General features: G+C 43.4%; 2 protein-coding genes across 6 annotated transcripts in view; both read left to right on the top strand.

The window, feature by feature from the left end:
• The first annotated feature begins 464 nt into the window (after positions 1-464).
• si:dkey-154b15.1 lies at positions 465-3475 on the top strand. 5 transcript variants are annotated; one of them, XM_048229831.1, is made up of 5 exons: positions 465-621; positions 860-924; positions 1084-1284; positions 1471-1562; positions 1707-3475. In XM_048229831.1, the coding sequence occupies exons 3-5, from the start codon at positions 1107-1109 to the stop codon at positions 3063-3065; spliced, it is 1629 nt and encodes a 542-aa protein (XP_048085788.1). In that variant the 5' UTR covers positions 465-621; positions 860-924; positions 1084-1106; the 3' UTR covers positions 3066-3475. The 5 variants fall into 5 exon arrangements, with proteins under 5 accessions (XP_048085788.1, XP_048085789.1, XP_048085790.1 ...); XM_048229832.1 differs by lacking the exon at positions 860-924; XM_048229833.1 differs by lacking the exon at positions 860-924 and having other exon boundaries at positions 1087-1284.
• Positions 3476-3663: 188 nt separating this feature from the next.
• The window catches only part of myo1g (myosin IG), a 59434-nt gene continuing 41195 nt past the window's right edge, over positions 3664-21902 (top strand). The window contains exons 1-13 of the mRNA XM_048229829.1: positions 3664-5000; positions 5539-5661; positions 7833-8041; positions 9665-9758; positions 10537-10702; positions 12417-12470; positions 13315-13413; positions 14718-14831; positions 15380-15586; positions 16045-16190; positions 16293-16407; positions 16815-16985; positions 17802-17872. Coding sequence (XP_048085786.1) covers positions 5567-5661; positions 7833-8041; positions 9665-9758; positions 10537-10702; positions 12417-12470; positions 13315-13413; positions 14718-14831; positions 15380-15586; positions 16045-16190; positions 16293-16407; positions 16815-16985; positions 17802-17872 — 1541 coding nt within the window. The 5' untranslated portion in view covers positions 3664-5000; positions 5539-5566. The remainder of the gene's footprint in view (positions 5001-5538; positions 5662-7832; positions 8042-9664; positions 9759-10536; positions 10703-12416; positions 12471-13314; positions 13414-14717; positions 14832-15379; positions 15587-16044; positions 16191-16292; positions 16408-16814; positions 16986-17801; positions 17873-21902) is intronic.

The raw sequence follows: 21902 nt of genomic DNA on the forward strand, positions 1-21902 counted from the left end.
TAACTTGGTAGAATTAATTGGCAATTTAATACAATGAGCAAAATTGTAAATACAATCATTACAAAAGTCATCTCAGTGCTCACTGACTTTGTTGATATCCCATCATTTAAATCAGTGCTGTAATTGCGTCATCTTTTTCAGTTAAAGTAAAATTAACATAATAAGTCGCTTTGGATAAAAAAGTGTCTGCTAAATGAATACATGTAAGATGAACGACATAAGATTGAGTAAAACTAATAATGTCAGTCTGTTACATTTCTAATTCAGAACTGAGTTGGTAACTACAGGCAGAAAGATGTACAGCCTAGGCTACTGATTGCATCGTATGTGTTTCCCAGTTTTATCCAGTTGAAAATGTAAATGAATATCAGGTGGCATACCAAGCACTGGTTTTAAAAATATTACGGTGTAAAACTTGTGAAATGGCCTTATCCTATTTAAGTTTAAGCAGCTGTGCGGTAGATTCCCATGACGTGTTATGGTAATTATAATCAAGTTTTAGCCCTCCACCAGTCTCCCAACGTCTGTTGGCGATACGTTTGACACGCCCCTCCTGAGACAGTGTTTTACTTTCGATTTCTTCGACTTGTCTTGCAGGATTTTCCAGCATGTGATGAAACGGTGAGATATTTTTATTCTTCCACATAGGCACCACAGATTAAGCAAACTTTATAGTAGCCTATCCTGATTCGAATAAGAACGTTACAATTAGATGCGTTGTAATATCATAACTGTTTTGTAAATAACGATTTCTGCCGCAAACGTACACTGTTGGCTAATGTTTACCTAAGTTTGATAGCTAACGTTAACAGCATACTTAGTAACAGGCTAAAAGTATTAACTTTTACACAAACTCTAGATTCGCTCTGAAATAATATGACTATCCACTATCCATTGTCAAGCCATAAATCGACAGGGGTAATGGTAAGTGATTTGCCAATATTTCTCAATACGTTTTATATCCCCAAACTGGGATTTGTTTGCATGTCGGGTAGGCTATGTGTTGTCCTTACTGCTGGCTAATGAATGCAGACTGGACTCGCTGCATTTAAAAATAACATTGCTGTGATCTATTTTTAATAGTAGGCTAGGCTACTGAACGCAGCATGGAAGGAACAACCATTGAAGTTTGTGGAGTGCCTGATAGCCTTCCCCCCGACCGGATTGTGGACAAGCTCACAATCCACTTTTTACGACCGAGACATGGGGGCGGGGAGGTTCTGAAAGTAATTTATCCCACCTCCACAAAAGGGCAAGCCTTTGTCGTATTCGAGCTCGGTGAAGGTAAATTCCTATTTGGGTTTCATGTACTGATTTTAATGCCTAATTTAATAACTGAGTGAGAGCAACATCCTTTCTCACTTTCAGACTAAAGCATAGGCTCTAGCCAACATTACATTTGCTTCAGATTTGTTGAAGCAGTGTATCTGAAACTGACCTAAACCTTAATGTAGGCCTATGTTTTCACAGTGGCGGCCCAGGTTGCACATTTGAAGCAGACCTTGGACATGGGCCTATCTGAGCAGTTTCCCCTGAAGGTTAAGATTATAGACCGGTCTGAGGTAAAGAAACCTAAATACATTCCTCTTCAGAGGTAGCTGTTTATGTAAAAAATAGTCTCCCTAAAATGACAGTAGTAAGTGATCCTCATAACTTGAATATGGGCATAAAACCAGAATTGAGTGTCCACTGGTTTATCGTTATAGGTGGACCTACCTGTTCAGGCCATGTTGGACCTGTCCATGTTCCCTGACCAGAGTGAAGTCCATCATCTCCTGAAGAAGCACAACTTTAAGGTGACTCAGGCCAGCTCCAGTCCCGGCAAGACGGTGCTGCTGGAGGGGACTTTCCTGAGCCTGCGTGCGGTCCGTGCCCAGCTCCAGAAACAGCTGCAGGAGCCGCTCAGGCACCACACTGGGCATCACGCCAATGGAGACCGTCCTTTGTCGCCCTTAGATGGCATCGTCTCAGGTGCGCTCCCCGAACACTCATCCAGAACGCTGCCCCACTTGAACGGGTCACATGGTTACATGAGTGAGCGGCCGTTTAACAGCTCACAGGACCATCTGAGCCCAAGTAGCTTGTCAGTTAGCAGGAGCCCGACAGGGTTAGATAGCTCTTCCTCTAACTCAGAGCAGTCGCTTTCGTCATATTATCTCTCGCGGGATGGGAGGTCTTCTCGAAACCCAAGCTATTTTCTGCAGGATTCGGGAGCTCCTCAAAGCTTACCCATCTTTCCAAGCGACAATTTGACAACCAAACCACCACTGCAGCGGGAGACATCGTCAACAAGGGAGACCACCCTTGTGGTGGATACAGATGTGTTTTGCTATACCTGGAGCTTCAGAAAAGACTATGCAGACACCATACTTAAAAAATATGCCATAGAATGTAGAACAGATGGGAATTCAGAGGTAAAAAACCTTACTCTGAAGGGTAGAGAGTGTGAGAGAGCCAAGCAGGAGCTGGGTGGTCTATTCGAGAGCGTTTCCTTGTCATTATGCACCCAAGAGATACCTTTGTCTGGACTCAGTCATCCGATGAGATCACAAATTGCCAAACAGATCCAGAAATATAAAGATATATTTAAAGTGATAGTCAGACAAACGGAGAAGTCAATCGTAATCATCGGATCTTCCTCAGAGAGCTATGAGATGAAGCAGCGAGTTTTAGGAGAACCTGTAGGCTTACCAGCGTCTGGACGTACAGGCCGAGACACTGAACGAGGGCCAAGAACTCGGCGTAGTTCATCCTTGCCCAAACAGCAGAAGTTAAGGTATGACCAGGACAGTAGAACAAGGCTGGACTCTGCTGGGCCTCAGACCTATTCTCCGTCACATTACCAGGACAGTAAGCACCATGAAGAAGCGGCCATGGCAAGGTCACGCAGTAGAACCAGCTCAGAGAGCAGAGAGAGGACAGTGGCCCAGAGGCCTGTTCCCAATGCACAACAGGAGCCTATGTCGCCCTCTAGAGGGCGACAATTACCATTAATGAAGAAACCACTACATTTTTTAGAAAGAAATGCAGCGTCACTTAAAAGCAAATTTACCAAGCAAAAATAGTCTCAGATTCTCAGTCTAACTTCTGTTTCGCACTACAAAATTTGACAAGCTACTAGTAACAGCTTGTAATTATGACTTTACATTAATGACAAATAACATGTTGCTCATACTCAAGTAGTTTTCATAATTACTATTAAATGCCATTGTCAGGTTGAATACATTGCCTATTAATTTTGCCTGTATAAATTAATCACATAAAATATGCACACTGGATTGGATCTCATTTCTGGGTTTTTTCAATTTGCACCTCTTTAATAGGGGCATAGGGTCAAATCATGGAGGTAATATCTATTTTGATTATTTATTAATTTATTATGGAAGGCTTGTCTGTTTTGACTGAAGGTGCTTTGTATGGCCTGTATAGACTTTTTGGATGTCTGATTTAAAAAGTGTTTTTTTTTTTTTCTTTTCTGAAAAAGTGATAAATAGCATAATACTTCTGAAAGAGTCTTGCTTGCAATGTTTGATCTGAATTGCATTTGGAGAAAATGATTTGTATTGACATTAAACATAGAGAATTAAAGCCTCATTGCATATAGTTCATATTTTTGCCACCTTTGGATGTTCTTTGGATAATTTCTGGGTCTAACTGCCTATTTAAGTTTAGTTTTCTGTAACCAGGTCCTCCCGTGTCAGTGTTTGTCAGTGCCATGGCAACAGAAACTGTGGTGAAAATTGAGGAAGTCCTCCCCATTGGTCCTGAAAATGAGCAGGAAGTGAGCTGGTCTGGTAGTTTCAAAATCAGGCTCCTCTTTGCTGGAGAAAGCTGGTCTTATATGGTAAAGGACTGGAGGACACAGGAGTTAATAGCCTGTGCAGAGGCAATACATACAGTAGTCTACAATAGATTGTGTACAGAGTCCATGCACTGTAGCCTTTAGACATGACCAGTGCTATAGATATTGTGATATTGAACCACCATTTTAATGTTTTGAGGGCATGTATAGAAATTTATATTGGAATGAACATTCCTTTATTTTGTTCAGAACAAGCCTCAGATAGTTAAAGTCTACCCAAAGAAGTATGAATACTACAGTGCCATTTCATCATAAATGGAAAACCCTTTTTGTATGCATGCACAATGGCACAGATAGGCTGTTTAACTTGGGCAATCATGACCTGTCTGTACGTGCCCACGTTACTATCTGCTTCATCCAAAAGACTAAAACAGGTTCAGCAGAGGGCTTAAATATTTTGTTCAAATACAGACAAATAAATGTTGAAGCTGCAGTGGGTAAAGCCTTATGTTCACCACAAGCTACTTATAAATTATGAAGCTGACAGCCGGCATCATAACTGCATTGAAATACATCTTTACATTTCTAGACAGCTTTGAACAGATACACTATGTTGCTTCTTCATTGCTTAGCAGCTGTTTGTTGTGAAATACCACTGTGTTGTGTCAGGGTCACAACTGTGACCATATCCTGTTGCCAAAATTATTCTCAAGCCCCCAAAGCCACAGCTCTCTTCTCTTCAGTAAGATCTGGACATGAGTGACCTGGCTGGGTGTTGGTTTGGCCATCCACTGTCTCTGTGTGAGAATTATGTGACGTCAACAGAGAGGAATGCACTGTTTACTGTTTACTGTTTGTTTCTGTAATTAAATACCAGCCCACTTGGTAATAATCTGATAGTGATCATTTTTTGCTTGGGTCTTTCTGTCTCCCCCTACATGGCAGAGTTTGGCTCCTCTCCACGCTGGTAGAGCTCTCTCACACACCACAAGCTCTTGGTTGGTCGATGACGACATAGGGCAGAGAGGTCTATGCTACGTTTGGCTCTGCCATAACTGTCCGATCGCTGCTGACTGACCAGGAAATGCCAGGGTCCTTCCCAGGAGATAAGAATCCTCTCTGGGTTCCCCAGGGGGAAACCAGTGCGTCGCTGTCTGTCTTGAGCCCCGTTGAGCAGTCAAGACTTTGGAGGAGAGAGGTGGGTTAAAGACTAGAGAGAGAGAGAGAGAGAGAAAGAGCAAAAGAAGGGGGAAAGAAAAGAAAAAGTGTTTTGCTCTTTTTTAGCAGCATCTCTTTTGTCATGACGATTGCTCACGTAAAGATGGAAGGCTGAGGCAAGAAGAGGAAGGCTGAAAAGCAGAATGGCTTCAAGCTTTTTCGGAAGACAGAGCTATTTTCATGCCTCGGGCGTATATATAGTCTCTTGCCTGCTCACAGACACACATGTTGGATGACGTGTTGTGGCTTGTTGACCGCAGCCCTGTGACTGTACTTCAGGCTTAGGCCTCGGCTCCAGAGAAACAGCCACAGCTAAGCCACGCCTACCGGCACTCACACACACGCACTCTGCCTGCCCTGCCTGAGTGTTTGGGCCCTGCCGGTTTAGATGCACTTCTCTCTTTCTCTCTCTCTGTGTGTGTGTGTGTGTGCCCGCGTCTGTGTGTCTACCACCCCACACAGCCTCTCTCTCCTTCCCTCTCTCTCTCTCTCTCTCTCTGTCTATCTCTTCCCGCCAGCGAGAGACTGTAGACAGCAATCACCACCATGGCGGAGCTGGAGGGCTTCGAATTTGGCAAGTCGGACTTTGTGCTCCTGGATGAGGTCACCATGGAGCAGTTCATGGAGAACCTGAGGCTGAGGTGAGTCGGGGAAGAAGAGGAGGACGTTTCCCCCCCCTTCTCTTTTCACCCCCCTCAGGGAATGGATCATTGAAGGGAGGGGGGGTGGTGGTAGGGAGGAGAGTAAGGGGCAGGATAGGAGGCTGTTCTATTTGTCGTACTGTGACAGAGGGACTTTTGAATGTGCCAGATTAGGAGCTTGCTGTTACTCGTACCGTTATCTGTATCTCACAGTTCTCAGTCCTGAACTATTCGGATCCTGTTTTGGAGCTGGAGGCATTTTGTTCCTTTTTTTTCCCTCTTTTTTTCTTTGGTTCCACACATTTGAAAAGCTTTTAAAAGCAGTCTCTCAAAAGGCTGAGCCGACAGCATCTGTCCTTCCTGTGCCACTCCCTGTGAATGAAGATGAGACCAAATTCAAGCAGGCTAGTGAGCACTTTGAGGGGAAGCATGACTCATTTCTGGTCTGAGTTCTGTCCTGTGTGGTAAATGTTTGGGCGTCTCATATTCCGCACTCTGAGTGGATGAGATTATGTGTGTGGAACACTTAGAGGGGGGACTTAAACACATTTGGGGCAGTTTTTACAGTTTCGGTGGAAGATAGTGATGAAAAGTTTTGAGTTTTCATTTCGTTCCATTTGAGACCATGGTGATTTTCACACCGATGTAATTTTGTGGGACAGAAAGTGAGTCAGGTGACCCTACTGCAGGCTATTTATGAGTGCTTTACAGCACATTGTGTCTCTCACTCTTCTCTCTCGTCTCACAGTTCTCATATTGTCGGTTTCAATGTGCACTCACCAGTTCTAAATACCACCTATTTTCACGTTTCAACTTGCTCTATTTACAACCTCGCTGAATTCAGATCCCCCTGTTCAGTCAACATGTCATGCTCTGTTAACACTTTGAAACTACGAGCCAAGATTTTTTTTTTAACATCATGATATGAAACACTGATGTCCCATTTGCATTGTTTGTGATGAAGGAAACTTGATAGCGAGACACAAGTGTCTTGATCAGTTAGAGCTGACAAAAGAATAGAGGATTCTTTCATGAGTTGGATTATGTAAAGTAGGCCTATGTTGACATCAGAATGCACATGGATGGTAGATTAGGCATGTAGATGAATGAGTGATGAGAGTGTGTCTATACTCTGTCTGAAGACATGGACCAGGGGGCAGGTGCTGCTGTATGCAAACACTCTACATAGGTTATTTATCCTGTATTAACATGTGGGCAGTGTTTTTTTGTCACCCCTTCTGTTCTTTCCCAGCTCAAAGCTAGCACAGGCTTGTGAAATGTTATCGCGTTCTGTGAAACTGAACTGTCTTGAGACACACGTTACACTTCCTGTTCTTACTTCCCACCTCTGTATCACTTCCTGTCGATGTCTGGGCGTGTGCAAGTCATACAGAGAGAATGAGAGAGAGAGTCTGAAAAATTACAAAGGTGTGACAAGCCTTTGTTGTCACTAAAAATGCATCTCAAAACCCAACAGATGTAATCGCGGGCACCTTTGATTCATAATTATTTTGGTGATGCATCAACACAATGGCCTACAGCTCATTTTCACTCACTAGGTCCACTGGACTGTTTTCAGCATGCTGTTTTTCATAATCCCCTTGTAATGTCTGCTTTTGTGGGTGGGTGTGTTCAGTGATAGTTCCTGTAGGCTACAATCATTTGTTTTTATCCATGATGCTTGTTGTATTGCAGACTTGCTAATCTGTGGTCTCTGGTGCAATGTCTTGTGGGTTTGAAGTTTGCTCGTGTCTATGTGTATGTGTATGTGTGTGTGTGACTGGCTAAGCTGCAAATTGCCCTGCTTGGTTAAAGTAGTCTGAACTGAAATGAACTGCCACCCTTTGCTGAGGGTGATGAAATAAAAGGTGGAATCCTAGATTATAAGCCATTGTCCTTTAATTGAACTGTCTGCCCAGTTTGTGTACAAAAGCTCAGGTGCTGCTTGGGCGAAGTACTTTCTCATTCAGTGGGAAACAGAGTACAATGCAGTGAGACATACGCATATCCCACATTGCCTGACAAACTAGGTGCTTGAGGAGGACAGGAGGGGTGCAATTTGATTGGCTGGTGATCTCAAACAGCAAACAAACTTTTGTTCACATTTGGATCCTTTAAACTTTAAATAGAATTCAATAGTACCTTTAAGGCCTTTGTTTGTTTGTTTTCAGGTTCGAGAAAGGACGCATCTACACCTTTATTGGGGAAGTGGTGGTGTCCGTTAACCCGTACAAACAGATGGACATCTATGGGAAGGAGGTGATTGATGCATACCGGGGCCGTGAGCTCTACGAGAACCCTCCACACCTGTACGCAGTGGCCGACGCTGCCTACAAGGCCATGAAGAGGCGAGCCAAAGACACCTGCATCGTTATATCAGGTCAGTGCTGGCCTGGCTTTGCTATATTTCTAGAGAGGGGGCTATTGTTCCTCTTAGATAAGATCACATCAGATCAGCTGTGTGGTACTAGAAGCAGTGAGGTGATGGTTCTCTTCTGTGGGTGTTTTTTTTTTACTTCCATGCCTTTCATGAAGCAACAAAAAACAATAACAGCTCAAAGAACTCATGTGTGAGTGTCCTTCTTCAAAGAGGGTCCCCTTTCTTCTAAAACACCCTTTAGTAGGCTTGGATGTTTTTTGATATGCTGGCAGCAGCCTAAACACTCTGGCACACACACTGTGACACACCAAAACATCATGTCTCTCCCTCGTTCTAAAAGGCCTACGGTATAGCCGCAAATAGGCATATTATTAATTGTGGTTTCAGTCCTCAACCCCTGCGTAAAGTGATATTCTGGTCGTCACTGCATCCATGCACTTTGCAGTCTCCTTCCCTGTTCTAATAATAGATGTGCAGTGGTCAGCCTTAGTCTCAGTCCTACAAACCGAGTCCCACCAGCTGCTCCATGTGTGCAACAATCTGCAAAGTCAGGAACAGAGCTGAAATTTGTTTTGCCATCACCAATCACCAAAGAGCTGGATGGGAGTTATCACTTTATTAGATCAGGGGTTAAAGTAGGGGGGGACGGGGAGGAACGCAGTTCCGCCACTTCAGATAAATGAATAATAAATATATTCTTTCATACCAACGATATAGTGCGATGATATTGTTAAAATAAATGGTGAGTTAATTTTTCGTGTGTACAGAGATGACCAAGAAGCCAGCAATTCTTGTCCAAAGTATTGCTACACCACGATACTCAATATGTTGTCCAAGGGTGAGTCATTTTTCCCTGTTGCACCGACACTGGATTTTAGGGTTAGCTACATACTTTAGTGGTGCTAGCTTTTTCCCACGGGTGCCTTTTTAACCTTTTGATGTTTGCCGAAGTAGGTGCAGCTGTTTGTGTATTTATTTTGAAACATTTGTGTACTGATTCAGTGCAATACACAGTTGGCATGCCGTGTCTCATTTGTAGGTATGACTCTGCTAAAGATGGTTTCACAGGAGACATACGTCCACACGTCACTCAGTCATGGTGGAGTTTGCACGCTTAAACACACTTGAGTTTGTGCACTTGTCACACTTGAAAAAGCTTGGCATGGCCCCGGCCGTGGCGCGGCTGGCTGGGGCACCTGCACCGCACACCGGAGACCCGGGTTCGATTTCCGCCCCGTGGTCCTTTCCGGATCCCACCCCGACTCTCTCTCCCACTTGCTTCCTGTCATTCTTCACTGTCCTGTCATTAAAGGCATAAAAAGGCCAAAAAAATATACTTGGCATCCAGGAAGGAAGGAATTCTCATCATCAACGCATGCACGGGACACTGCTATCTGTGTCAGTAGATGAGATGAAATGTTTATTCAGCCTCTTAATTTTGCAGCATTCCCGACAAGAGGTTTTAGCATTACCATGAGGTCTTTTCATTCTTAGCATTACCAAGACTACAATATAGGTACTCCTTTGTGTGTGTGTGCACCACAAAACAGTGTACTTCTTTAGCACAGTATGGCTATTCTTTGCATAACATAAAGCTATGTCATTCATCCTTTATTCGTTCAGGTGAGAGTGGAGCAGGCAAGACTGAAGCGAGCAAATACATCATGCAGTACATTGCTGCCATCACCAACCCCTCGCAGAGAGAGGAAGTGGAGAGGTGAGTGCACTCATTTACTGGCACACTTTACAAAGTTTCACATTAACAAGAGGGAGGGAGAGAGAGGGAGAGAGGAGAGAGAGAGGGGAGACAGAGATAGAGGAGAGACAGAGAGGGAGAGAGAGGGAGAGAGAGGGTGGGAGACAGAGATAGAGAGAGAGAGGGAGGGAGAGAGGGTGGGAGACAGAGATAGAGAGAGAGAGAGAGAGAGGGAGAGAGAGGGAGAGAGAGGGAGAGAGAGGGTGGGAGACAGAGATAGAGAGAGAGAGGGAGACAGAGACAGCGAGAGGAAGAGCAGACAAGCTCAATTAAGGCCCATTACAGTAACCCCATGCTCTACATGAAGTAGAACACACACACACACACACACACACACAGTAAAGGTAGGCATACAATGTATCAACTTGCAATGCTTACTGATGACAATTAGAAGATCAGTGGTTTGCTCAGGAACACTTCAACGTGAAACCTGGAATCCTATGGCTGCCAGGCAACTGCCTTGTTTGGTGAGCTAGTGCTTTAAGGCGTGAGGAGAAGAGGAGGACATCTCTTTCAGTGACTTATACACAATACATGAAGCATCAGGCAACATCAATGGCCAAACCAGGATATATACTGTGTTTGTTTCCTATAAAGAGCGCTGGGTTGAACATTGATGAGACACGCTAGGTATCAGGTATCATCAGAAGTGGGAAGCGGCTCTCTTATTACCTAGACATTATAAGGGAACTGAGTGTTTCATCATGTGTCTCACGTTTCTCTCTGTTCTGTATATTAGTGTGAAGAACGTTCTCCTGAAGTCTAACTGCGTTCTGGAGGCCTTTGGTAATGCCAAGACCAACCGCAATGACAACTCCAGCCGCTTTGGAAAGTACATGGACATCAACTTCAACTTCAATGGAGATCCTACAGGAGGTCATATCAACAACTACCTGCTAGAGAAGGTCAGAAAATCTGTAAATCACGACTCTTATGCGCAGATTCTGCACTCTTCCATTGAAGTTTACTAATGCATCAACGAAAATAACAAATGGTCGCACTCCAAAAATCTTTTCTTGCTTTTTAATCCATTTTTTAGCAACAGTGGATAATTCACAAATGTTTCGGCTTGATGGCCTTCGTCAGTGTATCAGATTAAAAAGCAAGAAAAGATTTTTGGAGTGCGACCATTTGTTATTTTCTATGAGTTCCCTGGATCACACACCCACAAGCAAAGAAACAAGAGAACAATCGGGAGAGCGCGGTGTGTGCCAAGAAAAGTACTAATGCATCAACAAAATGCTGACACACATACAAACACACACACACACACATACACACATACACACATACACATACACATTTCTTTCTCACTTTTTTGTCACACCCATTCTTTCACACACAAACACACTTGTATCTCAATGTATTAAGTGCATCCACTTTCTGCAATGAATTTCACTGAGCATGTTTGAAAAAAAAGAAAAGCTAGCTTTTTAGTTTCAGAAGTTGTTTTTAGACTTAGTAGACTTTGACACACCATGATGGAGGTGCGGAGACAGAGAGGTGAGACTTTGGGTCCTGAAATAGAACTGTGCGATCCTCATCTCTTCGCCCTGCTCCTCTCCTCGTCCCTGCAGTCGTTAATGATTAAATCACACACAAGAACACAACGTTCTGAGAAAGCCATTTTTTTCCCATTGGCACATTTGTTTTCTCACACATTTATGTTCATTGCAGAACAAGTTGTAATTCTTGACTTCAGCTTACTTTACTTTTGTTTGTAGATGCAGCAGCAAAAAAACACCATTTCAATGGACGTAGCTCAGCTATTTGGTATAGTTTTCAACAGTAATTCTAGTGTATGTGTAGCCAAACACAGGCAGAGATGCACTCCTTTAATTCATTTAGTTTAGAGCAAGGGAGTAAAGATAAAAACAGAGAAATCTGACGGTACATGTTTTGTTAACATACCTGTTTTAGATGCTATGATATGCCACGAGAAACCTAGATTGTCAATTTACCAGACTGACAGGCGTTCCTTTATGCTGGGGACTGCTAGATTTTTTCACCTGTGGTGGTGGTAGTGTAGTGGGTAAGGAGCTGGGCTAGCATTGCAATAGCCTGAAAAGTTGTGGGTTCAATACCTGGCTTGCACCGTTTCCTTGCCCTCCTGCCTTGAGCAAGGCACTTAAGTATAAGTATATATACTCTTTTGATCCCGTGAGGGAAATTCGGTCTCTGCATTTATCCCAATCCGTGAATTAGTGAAACACACTCAGCACACAGTGAACACACAGTGAGGTGAAGCACACACTAATCCCGGCACAGTGAGCTGCCTGCAACAACAGAGGTGCTCGGGGAGCAGTTAGGTGCTAGGTTAGGTGCTAGGTTAGGTGCCTTGCTCAAGGGCACTTCAGCCGTGCCTACTGGTCGGGGTTCGAACCGGCAGCCCTCCAGTTACGAGTCCGAAGCGCTAACCAGTAGGCCACGGCTGCCCCCAACCCTTAACCTTGTGTTGCTCCAGGGACAATGGCCCTTGCAAGGTAATTGGCATATGTAAGTCAGTTTGGATAAAATAGTCAGCTAAATGACTAAATGTAAATGTAAACTTTTGCACATATATCTGTGAATGATGCATGGTGCATGAAGTTGGTCTCTCACTCTCCTCTCTTTTTTCAGTCAAGGGTTGTGCAACAGCAAGCAGGCGAAAGAAACTTCCACTCTTTCTATCAGGTGAGTAGAGGTAGAGTAGTGAGTAGAATTTAGAAGACCATGCCGGTCATGCAGCTTATGACAAAAATCTCTCTTGTTTGGTAGCATCTTCAAATCAACATGAATCTGTATATTATTTTCCACAATTGCATATTTTCCATATAAATATATAGGCTGTCAAACAATAAAATAATTACTAATTAGTCACATACTTTTGCTATGATTAAATGTGATTAATATCTTCTTTATAATGTAGCTTTTAGTAATGAAATAGTGAAATATAATGTAATGGAATTATTGTATTATTAAGTCAACAAGAAATTTAAAATGCTACTGTTTAATTGTAATGTTTGTAATGTAATGTTACTTTGAACACAGATTCCACACAGAACAAGCTAACAGATTAATTAAATTATTTAAATAAAAACATTAAGGTCACTGACTGTTAGTTTGAAAGCATATTTCTTATGCACTATAACTGCTCAATCAGAGTTGCCTGTAATTAGTTAGCGTTAATTATATATTTTTTTATATGCAAATAATTAATTTTGACAGCTGTAATAAATATACCTTATCTCAAACCTGTGGCCCAAGTTCAGTGACATGTCACTTTTCTTATTCTTATTGTTGGTGTTGTTGCTTCTGCTGTTGTTGTTATTGTTGTTATTGATTAGTGTTGTTCAGTAACAGGATCATGGTTGCAGTGAACCCTGTTAGGCTCGGTTGGTAGATATGAGTACTTCTATGTGATAGTGAGAGGTTTTGTTGCCGTGGGAAGTCCCAAGTCAATAGCATGAGATTGTAACCTCTTCTCCTGTGTATACTGTCACTAGAAAATTACTCTCCTCTCTTCTCTTGTCCCCAGTTATTGCGTGGAGACACTCCTGAGACGCTGAGGAAACTGCACCTTAAGAAAGAGCCAGAGGTCTATGTCTACACCAAAGAGGGAGCTGCTGTGGTTACTGTGAGTTACTCTTCTGTTCATTCTCACATTCCGTTGTATTGTTTTCTGTGTACGAAAATACATAAAAACCTGATGGCAAAGAACCAAGACGATGATAATGATATTTTTCACTGTTCTTTCACAGTAACGCCATTTTGTCAGACCTGGATTTTGTTGGGGCAACAAAAAAATTACACACTGTAGCTTTAAAGATAAATCAACTGTAGTTACAGGTCCTGCAGTTATTCATGTTAATTACTGAAAGATCCTGCTGTTTGAAGTGCTGAATGATGATGATGTACGATAGTCATTACCAGTTTGGCATCAAGCAGATGGTAGCTGTCGAAAGGGTTTTAATGATGTGCATATTTAGTAGAGTTCTTTTTCTTTTTCATTCAAGTTGACTTTACATTGGAGGTAACTAATTTTCTCTGAGCTATACATGCTTTAGCAAACTCTTGAACTGAAAGTTACCAGGAACAAATCTGGCCTCTGAGCCACATGGTCATTTAATGTGCTGACAATAGTGGCATTTAACCGTCTTGCTTGTCTCGCATTGCGTTAACCATGGTCAGTCTGAATAGTGCTACTTTCTTTATTTCTTTGAAAAACTATACTATAAGATTTATATAATAGTTCTATAGTAGTAGTTAATATTACAGTATTCTGTAATATCTCTATAATGTCCTTGCCCTCCAGATAGTACTTCTATAGTATGTCCCAAAATGTTTTTGTTTGTAGCTATTTTTGTATAACATTGTCAGATAGATAAACACACCTGTCTTACCAGGGATGGGCAGTATTTAATGATAGATGTATTTAAAATATGTTTTTCAAATACAAAATAGTATTTTGTAATTTTAATTTTATTGGGTTGAAGTTAATTTCATGCTCCCTGTATAGTATTTTTAGTTTAAAAATATAGTATTTTATTTTGATACATGGCAAGGGTTCTGTACTTTGTAGTTTATTTTGATACACTTAAAATTAGGATATTTGATATTTTATTTGAAAATACAAAATAGATGTATTTTTGCCCATCCCTGCTGTCTTACCCACTAACAGCACATGCTTTTCAGTATTTTGAGAGCTGTCCCTGAAACCTTTAAAAAATGTAAGAGCAGCTTTTACAGCACAGCACAGCACAAATATGGTTGTTATCTGTGCCAACTGTGTGTTTGCAAAGCTAGCCTGTTGACTTCTAGCTGGCTAGCTTGCTTGTAGTAGATCAAAACTCCATAACGTCTCTTTAAAGTGGTAGAGACAAACCAACAGATGTGTGCTTTGTAATAGACTTTATTCACTCTACCTTTTTTTTCTGTAAGGGGTCCAATGATGGCTCATGTCACAAGGCTGTATTGAGCGCGCTCAAAGTGATCGGCTTCACTCAAGATGAGATCGACTCCATCTACAAGATCATTGGGACTATCCTCCTGCTGGTTGGTCATTTGTTTTATTTCAAAATTCAACAAATAGGGAAGTAGCCTGCAGAAGTTCTGATAATAGGAAGCGGTAATTAAGATTTTTTTAACCTACAAATGTGGGGAAAAGTTAAGTGATTAAAATATGACAGCAAGGGGAAATTCAAATTTAAGGGACAGAGCTCAGGAAATCATCAGCACATAGTTTTGAAGTGGTACCCTCCCTCTCTCATAGTTACCAGTCCTATACTGATATGGGCCAGGCAGTTCAGTTAGATGCTCTTCGGGAGAGGGAGAGGTTTTCAGACAGAGTTGAGATTCCAATGTAAGGGATGGTCTGTGAGAAATCTGCAGCACTGCAGCAGTCTAAAGTGTTTTTACTCGCATAGCTAACTTGTCCATCAATGATACGGGTCAGGCTTGATAGCTACCTAACTACGTTATAGTGAATTGTTCTTCAGGAGAGGTATGCTGTCATTCATTTCAGAGGTCCACCATTATAGTCTGGGTGCGGACAGACACCTGTCTCCTACTCATCAATTTTTAATTGCCTCTCGTTACCATAGGGAAACATGGAGTTTGAAAACGATGGGGAGGCAGTGCAGCTATCGTCAGCCGATACAGTGAGTCACATCGCCGAGCTCACCGCCACGGAGCCAGAGAGTGTGAGCAAAACTCTGCTGTTCCGCACCGTGGCTACAGGGGGCGGCGAGGTCATCGAGAAAGGACACAGCAAACAGGAGGCCTGCTTTGGACGTGATGCCTTCGCCAAGGTAACCTAAGTGGGCAACGCGTCCAAGTTGCTATGCACAGATAACATGTACAAATGGTGTCAAGGCTACAACAGCAGTCAAAGGGAGAAGGATTGATGTGTGTTTGCACTCAAAATTCAGTCACTTATCAACCCCATCAGACTGGATTGGACGGCACCGGACTGGATCTGGTTCTGCTCTGGGCTGAGCTTGTGTGCCTCTGGTGTCATCATCCCTCTTCATCAACCATGTTAAACTGATCTGAACTATTTATTTATTTATTTATTTATTTATTTATATATATTTTAGTTTAGTTTTTTCTTTCTTTTCTCCCTTATTGGATTTAGCTACCTCTTTCTGTAACAACAATTACCACCATTGTTGTGTGGCAATAAAGTATATCTTATCTTATCTTATCTTTATCTTATCATTAAGCCACGTTTAGCTCAGAGTGGACTCTCTTTTTGTATGTGTTCCAGGCCCTGTATGAGAGACTGTTTGGCTGGATTGTCAGCCGTATAAATGCAGTGATTGAGGTGAAGAACTACAACCCTGCCCTTCATGGCAAGAACACCGTCATTGGTGTGCTGGATATCTATGGCTTTGAGATCTTTGATAACAACAGGTGAGTTTTGGGTGCATCCTCACTTTTCTTCTCATTTTAGAAGAATTGTGAATGTTGAAATGTGGCTGCACCACACGTCATACTATCTCTGTGTGTGTCCAGTTTTGAACAGTTCTGCATCAACTACTGTAACGAGAAGCTTCAGCAGCTCTTCATCGAGCTTATCCTTCGGCAGGAGCAAGAGGAGTACAATAGAGAGGGCATCACATGGCAGCATGTAAGGACACACATGCACACATACAGTGCACACACACACACACACACACACACATACACACACATACAGTGCACACACATAGAGTGCACACACATAGAGTGCACACACACACACACACATACACAGGCACACACACACACACACACACACACACACACACACACACATACATACACACACACACACATACACAGGCACACTCACACACACACACACACACACACACACACACACACACACACACACACACTCATATTTATACAGTACGCATACATGCATGAACTCATACAGTGCACATGCACACACACCCTCACCCACTGATGATACACATAGCAAGTCTCTTGAAGCCATGTATTCCTTGATATGCTTCTTTGTATTGAAACACTAACAGTCAGTTTTCCCTCTAGATTGACTACTTCAACAACCAGATCATAGTGGACCTGGTTGAGCAGTCTCATAAGGGGATCATCTCTATCCTGGATGAGGCCTGCCTAACTGTGGGTAACGTCACCGACACAGTCTGCCTGGAGAGCATGAACACCAAGTTGGGCCAACACCCACACTTCACATCCCGCAAGGTAGGCTCCATACCAAAACTACTTAATATCTACATTCATTCATTCATTCGTTCACTCGTTCACTCATTCACTCATTCACTCATTCACTCATTCACTCATTCACTCGTTCACTCGTTCACTCGTTCACTTCATTCACTCATTCACTCATTAAACACATTACTGTTATCCTAAAATAGCTCTCAAGTGACAACAGTCTAGCTACTGTATAGTGTGTCAGGAGATCAACAGTAACATTACAACATTGTTTCTTCTATTTCTGCATACTTGTATCCCTAATCTGTTGACCTTGACTTTAAAGCACTTTGGATCAACTCCTGTTGTTTTTAAATATGCTCTAGAGATAATTTGACTTGCCTTTATCTCTGTAAAGTCTATAAAATAGCATTTTGCTCACAGGAGACAGTGTTAACCAAAATGACTTGCAAAGAAGTGCTGACAAACATTTGTACACATTTTCATAAATACTTACGCTTCTTGAATATCAAACACATTACTTTGAAGTTCCGCGAGCCTTATTCTACCTGTTGATGTAGGTCCATCATCTGGTCAATAGAGGGCAGTGTGTTCACACACTTTTGTGGTCATTGTGTGGACAATGATATGTTATATTTTCAGGGCAGACTTGTTTTACTGTTTGTGCAGATGTGATTCCATGGCCCTTGCAATAAGAGCAACTAAATAAGTGTCTTGATGGGAGGGGTTGACCTACAACAGTGGCCGACTAAGGTTGTGCGGAGATTGTGCTGGCAGGAAGATGCTGTATGTGCTCTGGTGTTTGTTAACTGGTCCTTAACCCAGATGTAAAACTGCTTGCAGCTCTGTCCCACTGACAAGACCATGGAGTTCCACCGAGACTTCCGCATCCGTCACTACGCAGGCGATGTCACGTGAGTTTCCATCCCATGAACCAGTGGTCATTTGCATACAAGCTTAACATTAATGTAGCACACCGTAGGAAATTCCGAATCCACCCCACATAGCTGTTACACTGTTACACAACCATAACTAGCATAGCCTGAATGACACATAGGCGTCACATTAAAGTAGCACACCCTATAAGCCTTACACTACACAAGAGGTCATGTCTGTCTCATGTACCCTTCGGCTCCAAAACTGGTCCCTCTCACCCAATACAACTGGTCACTCTCTCAGTTACCCAACTCCACTACCCTGAGATTTCAGAGTTCTTGCGGAAGCGTTTGCTCAGCGAGAGACTCTGGCAACGAGTAATGATGCACGTAACTTTTGCCCCTTGCATCGCAGGGAACCAATCATATCTGTGTATCTCATATAGGCGGGCCAGAGGCGAGCTAAACAGATGACAGACGTAGTGTTATCCAATTGCGTCGAAGTCCAGAATCAGTCAGTTAACATTGATCGTATAGTGTCATCCAATTGCGTGCAGTGAGATTTTCAAATGAATGCTTGGTGTTGCCCCTCGAGTTGGGCCATTACGTTATTCGTGGCCAGACCCTTAATCTTTCAGATTGGGTCTGGTCCTCCAGGCTACAACTTTACCATAATATAACTTAAAAGCTGGCCACTCTCTCACTGGCCTTACATCAGCATAGCTTGGGTCAGTGTTTCATTAAGCTCATTAGCATCCTCAACATTGTTCTCTGTCCTATGGGCTTAACATGAACATAGACTACCACAACTAGTCATCTTCATAAAGACATAACATGAGCATATCCCTATAATGCATCACCATAATCTCCTAACGTGCAAAGATAGACTGACCATCAGTGAAATTCACCTGGCACAACTGGTCACCTATCTCCCAAGGCCCTGAAATACATGGCGTTTCTGAAACTCATCTTGCATCCACGTACCTTGTGCCCTCTGTTGCACTGATAGGCACTTCTGTACTGATGACCCGCACACTCTTGATCCTTGAGGGGCCCACGAGTCTGACAGGCTTGGTCTAGTTTCATTTTAAATGGATCACAAGCAGCCCTCTTCGAGTGGGTTTTGGATGTGCATCACTGCCGGGTGACATTTTTGTCAGCGGCGCTAATGAAACAACTTGACCCGTGCCGAGCGGATGCAGTCTGACCCAAAGCGCGGCGCGTTCCACTTGACTTCTCCCTTATGGCTGGAGAGATGAATGTGTCAGAACCACAGTGTGTGTGTCTGTGTCTGTGTGTGTGTCTGTGTGTGTCTGTGTGTGTGTGTGGGGGTGCCTCCTCCCGGCAGCCTCCCAGGGGCTCAGGAGGAGTCAGGGCCAGGGTCACTCAAGTGAGCCACCCCCATAGCTCATGCGGAAGGAAGGCTGTGGTCTGTGTTAGCCAGAGAGATGGGGATGGGGGGTGTGGGGGGGCGAATAGGGGCCAAGCACCGAGCAGCACAGCAGCACACCTCTAAAAATAGAAGATGGATGATTGGAGGATCTTACCTGTACATTCTCTCACACACGGTATTTATAAAGTGCTGTCTCTCGAACCAGGTCCTGACTGGGGCTAACTTTAGAATGGACCTGGCCTGGTTTTGGCTGAGATCTGGCCCCGACCCGACTCGTCTCTGGGCCAGATCCAGCCTGGACCAGAACCAAATCCGCTCCAGAACCCAAATTCCATCTGACCCTGATCCTCCCCTAAGTTAGCAGCTATTTTTGTAATCTGTTTTTAAATAATAATTTTAATAAAAATGATTTTGTTTATTTTATACAAAAGTGACAAGTACTGCACATTACAAACTTTAAGCACACACTATGTACCAACCCTCTTTATGTGTACAACATACTACATATGCATGCATACATACTACATAACTACTACAATACAAACTTTAGGCACATATGGGCACATATTTAGGCACTATGTACCAACCCTCTTTATTCATGACACTGTACTTACTACCTGCATTCAGGGCTAACTTTCTTCAAGCTTGTTGTTGCTGTCAAGGTAGAAGGTCTGTGCTGTTGTGTTTCTTTGGCTCAGAGTGTATGATTTAGGCCAACATGCGCGACGCACACACACACACACACACACACACACACACACACACACACACAGTTTTGCTGTTGTGTTTCTTATGCTCTGAGTGTATGATTTAGGCCAATATGCTCACACACACACTGAGTAATTAGGTCAGGTAAAAATCCCACAGTCCCCGCGGCCTTCCTCTCTAAATAAACACACACACACACACACACACACACACACACACACACAGACCCACACACATATATACACATGCACACACACACACAGGGTGATTTTTTTGAAGAAGTTCACCGACAACCTCACTTTTTAAGTTTTATTTGGGTGGCCGGAGGTGTGTGTGTGTGTGTGTGTCGCGTATTGCGTCGTCGCGGCAGGCGTGCGTCGCGTCGTCGTGCGTCGTCGTGTCGCGTCGTGTGTGTGTGACAGGATAATGACGGACATTTGTCTCTGTCAGTGAGAGCTCCATCACTCTCACCGGGCACGGCTTAGCTGTCACAAACATCACACACATTCACACACACACACACATCACACACACACACACACACACACACACACACACACACACACACACACACACACACACACACACACACACACACACACACATTTTCCAAACACACACACACATTTTCCAAAGCCCCCGGTGCCTCTGCGGGAGGTGATGAGACAGAGACAGGGGATGGAGGATGTAGGCGGGGGCAGCTTGCATCTTTTCTCCTAAATATAACTTGGCCCTGGACACTCACCCATCACTGCCCCCATCCTCCTTCTGCTCAACCCCCAACCCTCACACACACACACACACACACACACACACACACACACACACACACACATACACACACATGCTTCCGCTCCTGCCCCCTAGAAAAGGCTCTGACCTACTTCATTCACTTTCTTTCTGTATGTCCTATTCTCCTGACCTGTCTGTCTGTCTGTCTGTATCTGCATCTGTCTGTATCTGTGTGTCTGTCTGTATCTATCTGTCTGTCTGCCTGTCTGTGTGTCTATCCGTCTTTATGTCTACAGTACGTATCTATGCATCTGTATGTATGTGTGTGTGCATGCATCTGTTTATGTTTGTATGTGTATGTGTGTCTGTCTGTTTGTTTCTACCTACCGGTCTATCTTGTCTTTTTTCATCTCTCGCATGTTTCATTATCCATTCATACATTCATTCATTCATACTGCGTGGTCTCTTCAGCCAACCCTGCTGTGAGTAATTCCGCCTGTGTTGGTATAAACAGGATTTCTCCCTCCTGTCATCACACCCATCACCCATCAGTCATCATCACTTCACACCACCCCACCTCCTGCTGATTAGACTTCCTCATCCCTCCTCAGGCCTGTCGGCTGCTGCTGGTCCTGATGCTGTGGTTGCCGTGGTGCCGCTCACCTCGCATCCCCTCTGCATCTCGCACAGTAGGAGTCCTCTCGGCTCACTTCACTTCTCTGTCTGTCTCTCTCTCTCTCTCTCTCTCTCTCTCACCATCTCTCTCTCTCTCTCATTCCCTTGAATGCCCTTTCTAAATTTTTAACAGAGCTCAGTTCCTACTATTTTTTGTTTTTTTTTTTTTTTTGTTCGTTCACGCTCATGTTCTCTCTCGCTGTCCCTAATTTGCTCTTTCTCCCTCACTTCCTCGTCCTCCTCTCACGCCTTTTCCTCATTTGGCCCCCTCCACCCCCCCTACCATCTCGGTAAAGTTGCTCTCCAGTCCCTTGCGAACGGTAGGAAGGAGCACATCTGTTGTGCATAAAGTCAGGCCTTCTGTTCGAGCCCAGGGCACACATGGAAAACGAGATAGAGATAGAGAGAGAGAAAGACAGAGAGGGGCGGAATGTTCTCAGAGAGAGATGTGCAAAGGTAGGAACAGACAGTCAGGCTAAATTAATAAAACGACAGAATAAATAGACGAATCAGTGGTGTAATTCATTCTGACAAACAAAAAGACTCACTAACGACCCTTTA

This window comes from Alosa alosa, chromosome 20, assembly GCF_017589495.1.
Source record: "Alosa alosa isolate M-15738 ecotype Scorff River chromosome 20, AALO_Geno_1.1, whole genome shotgun sequence".
NCBI lineage: Eukaryota > Metazoa > Chordata > Actinopteri > Clupeiformes > Clupeidae > Alosa > Alosa alosa.

Bases quoted from the DNA above. Each gene is read 5' to 3' on its own strand.
- si:dkey-154b15.1 (XM_048229831.1), top strand. From the start codon at position 1,107: ATGGAAGGAACAACCATTGAAGTTTGTGGAGTGCCTGATAGCCTTCCC. The intron at 1,285-1,470 runs GTAAATTCCTAT...ATGTTTTCACAG, and splicing joins CGTATTCGAGCTCGGTGAAG to TGGCGGCCCAGGTTGCACAT. The intron at 1,563-1,706 runs GTAAAGAAACCT...TTATCGTTATAG, and splicing joins AGATTATAGACCGGTCTGAG to GTGGACCTACCTGTTCAGGC.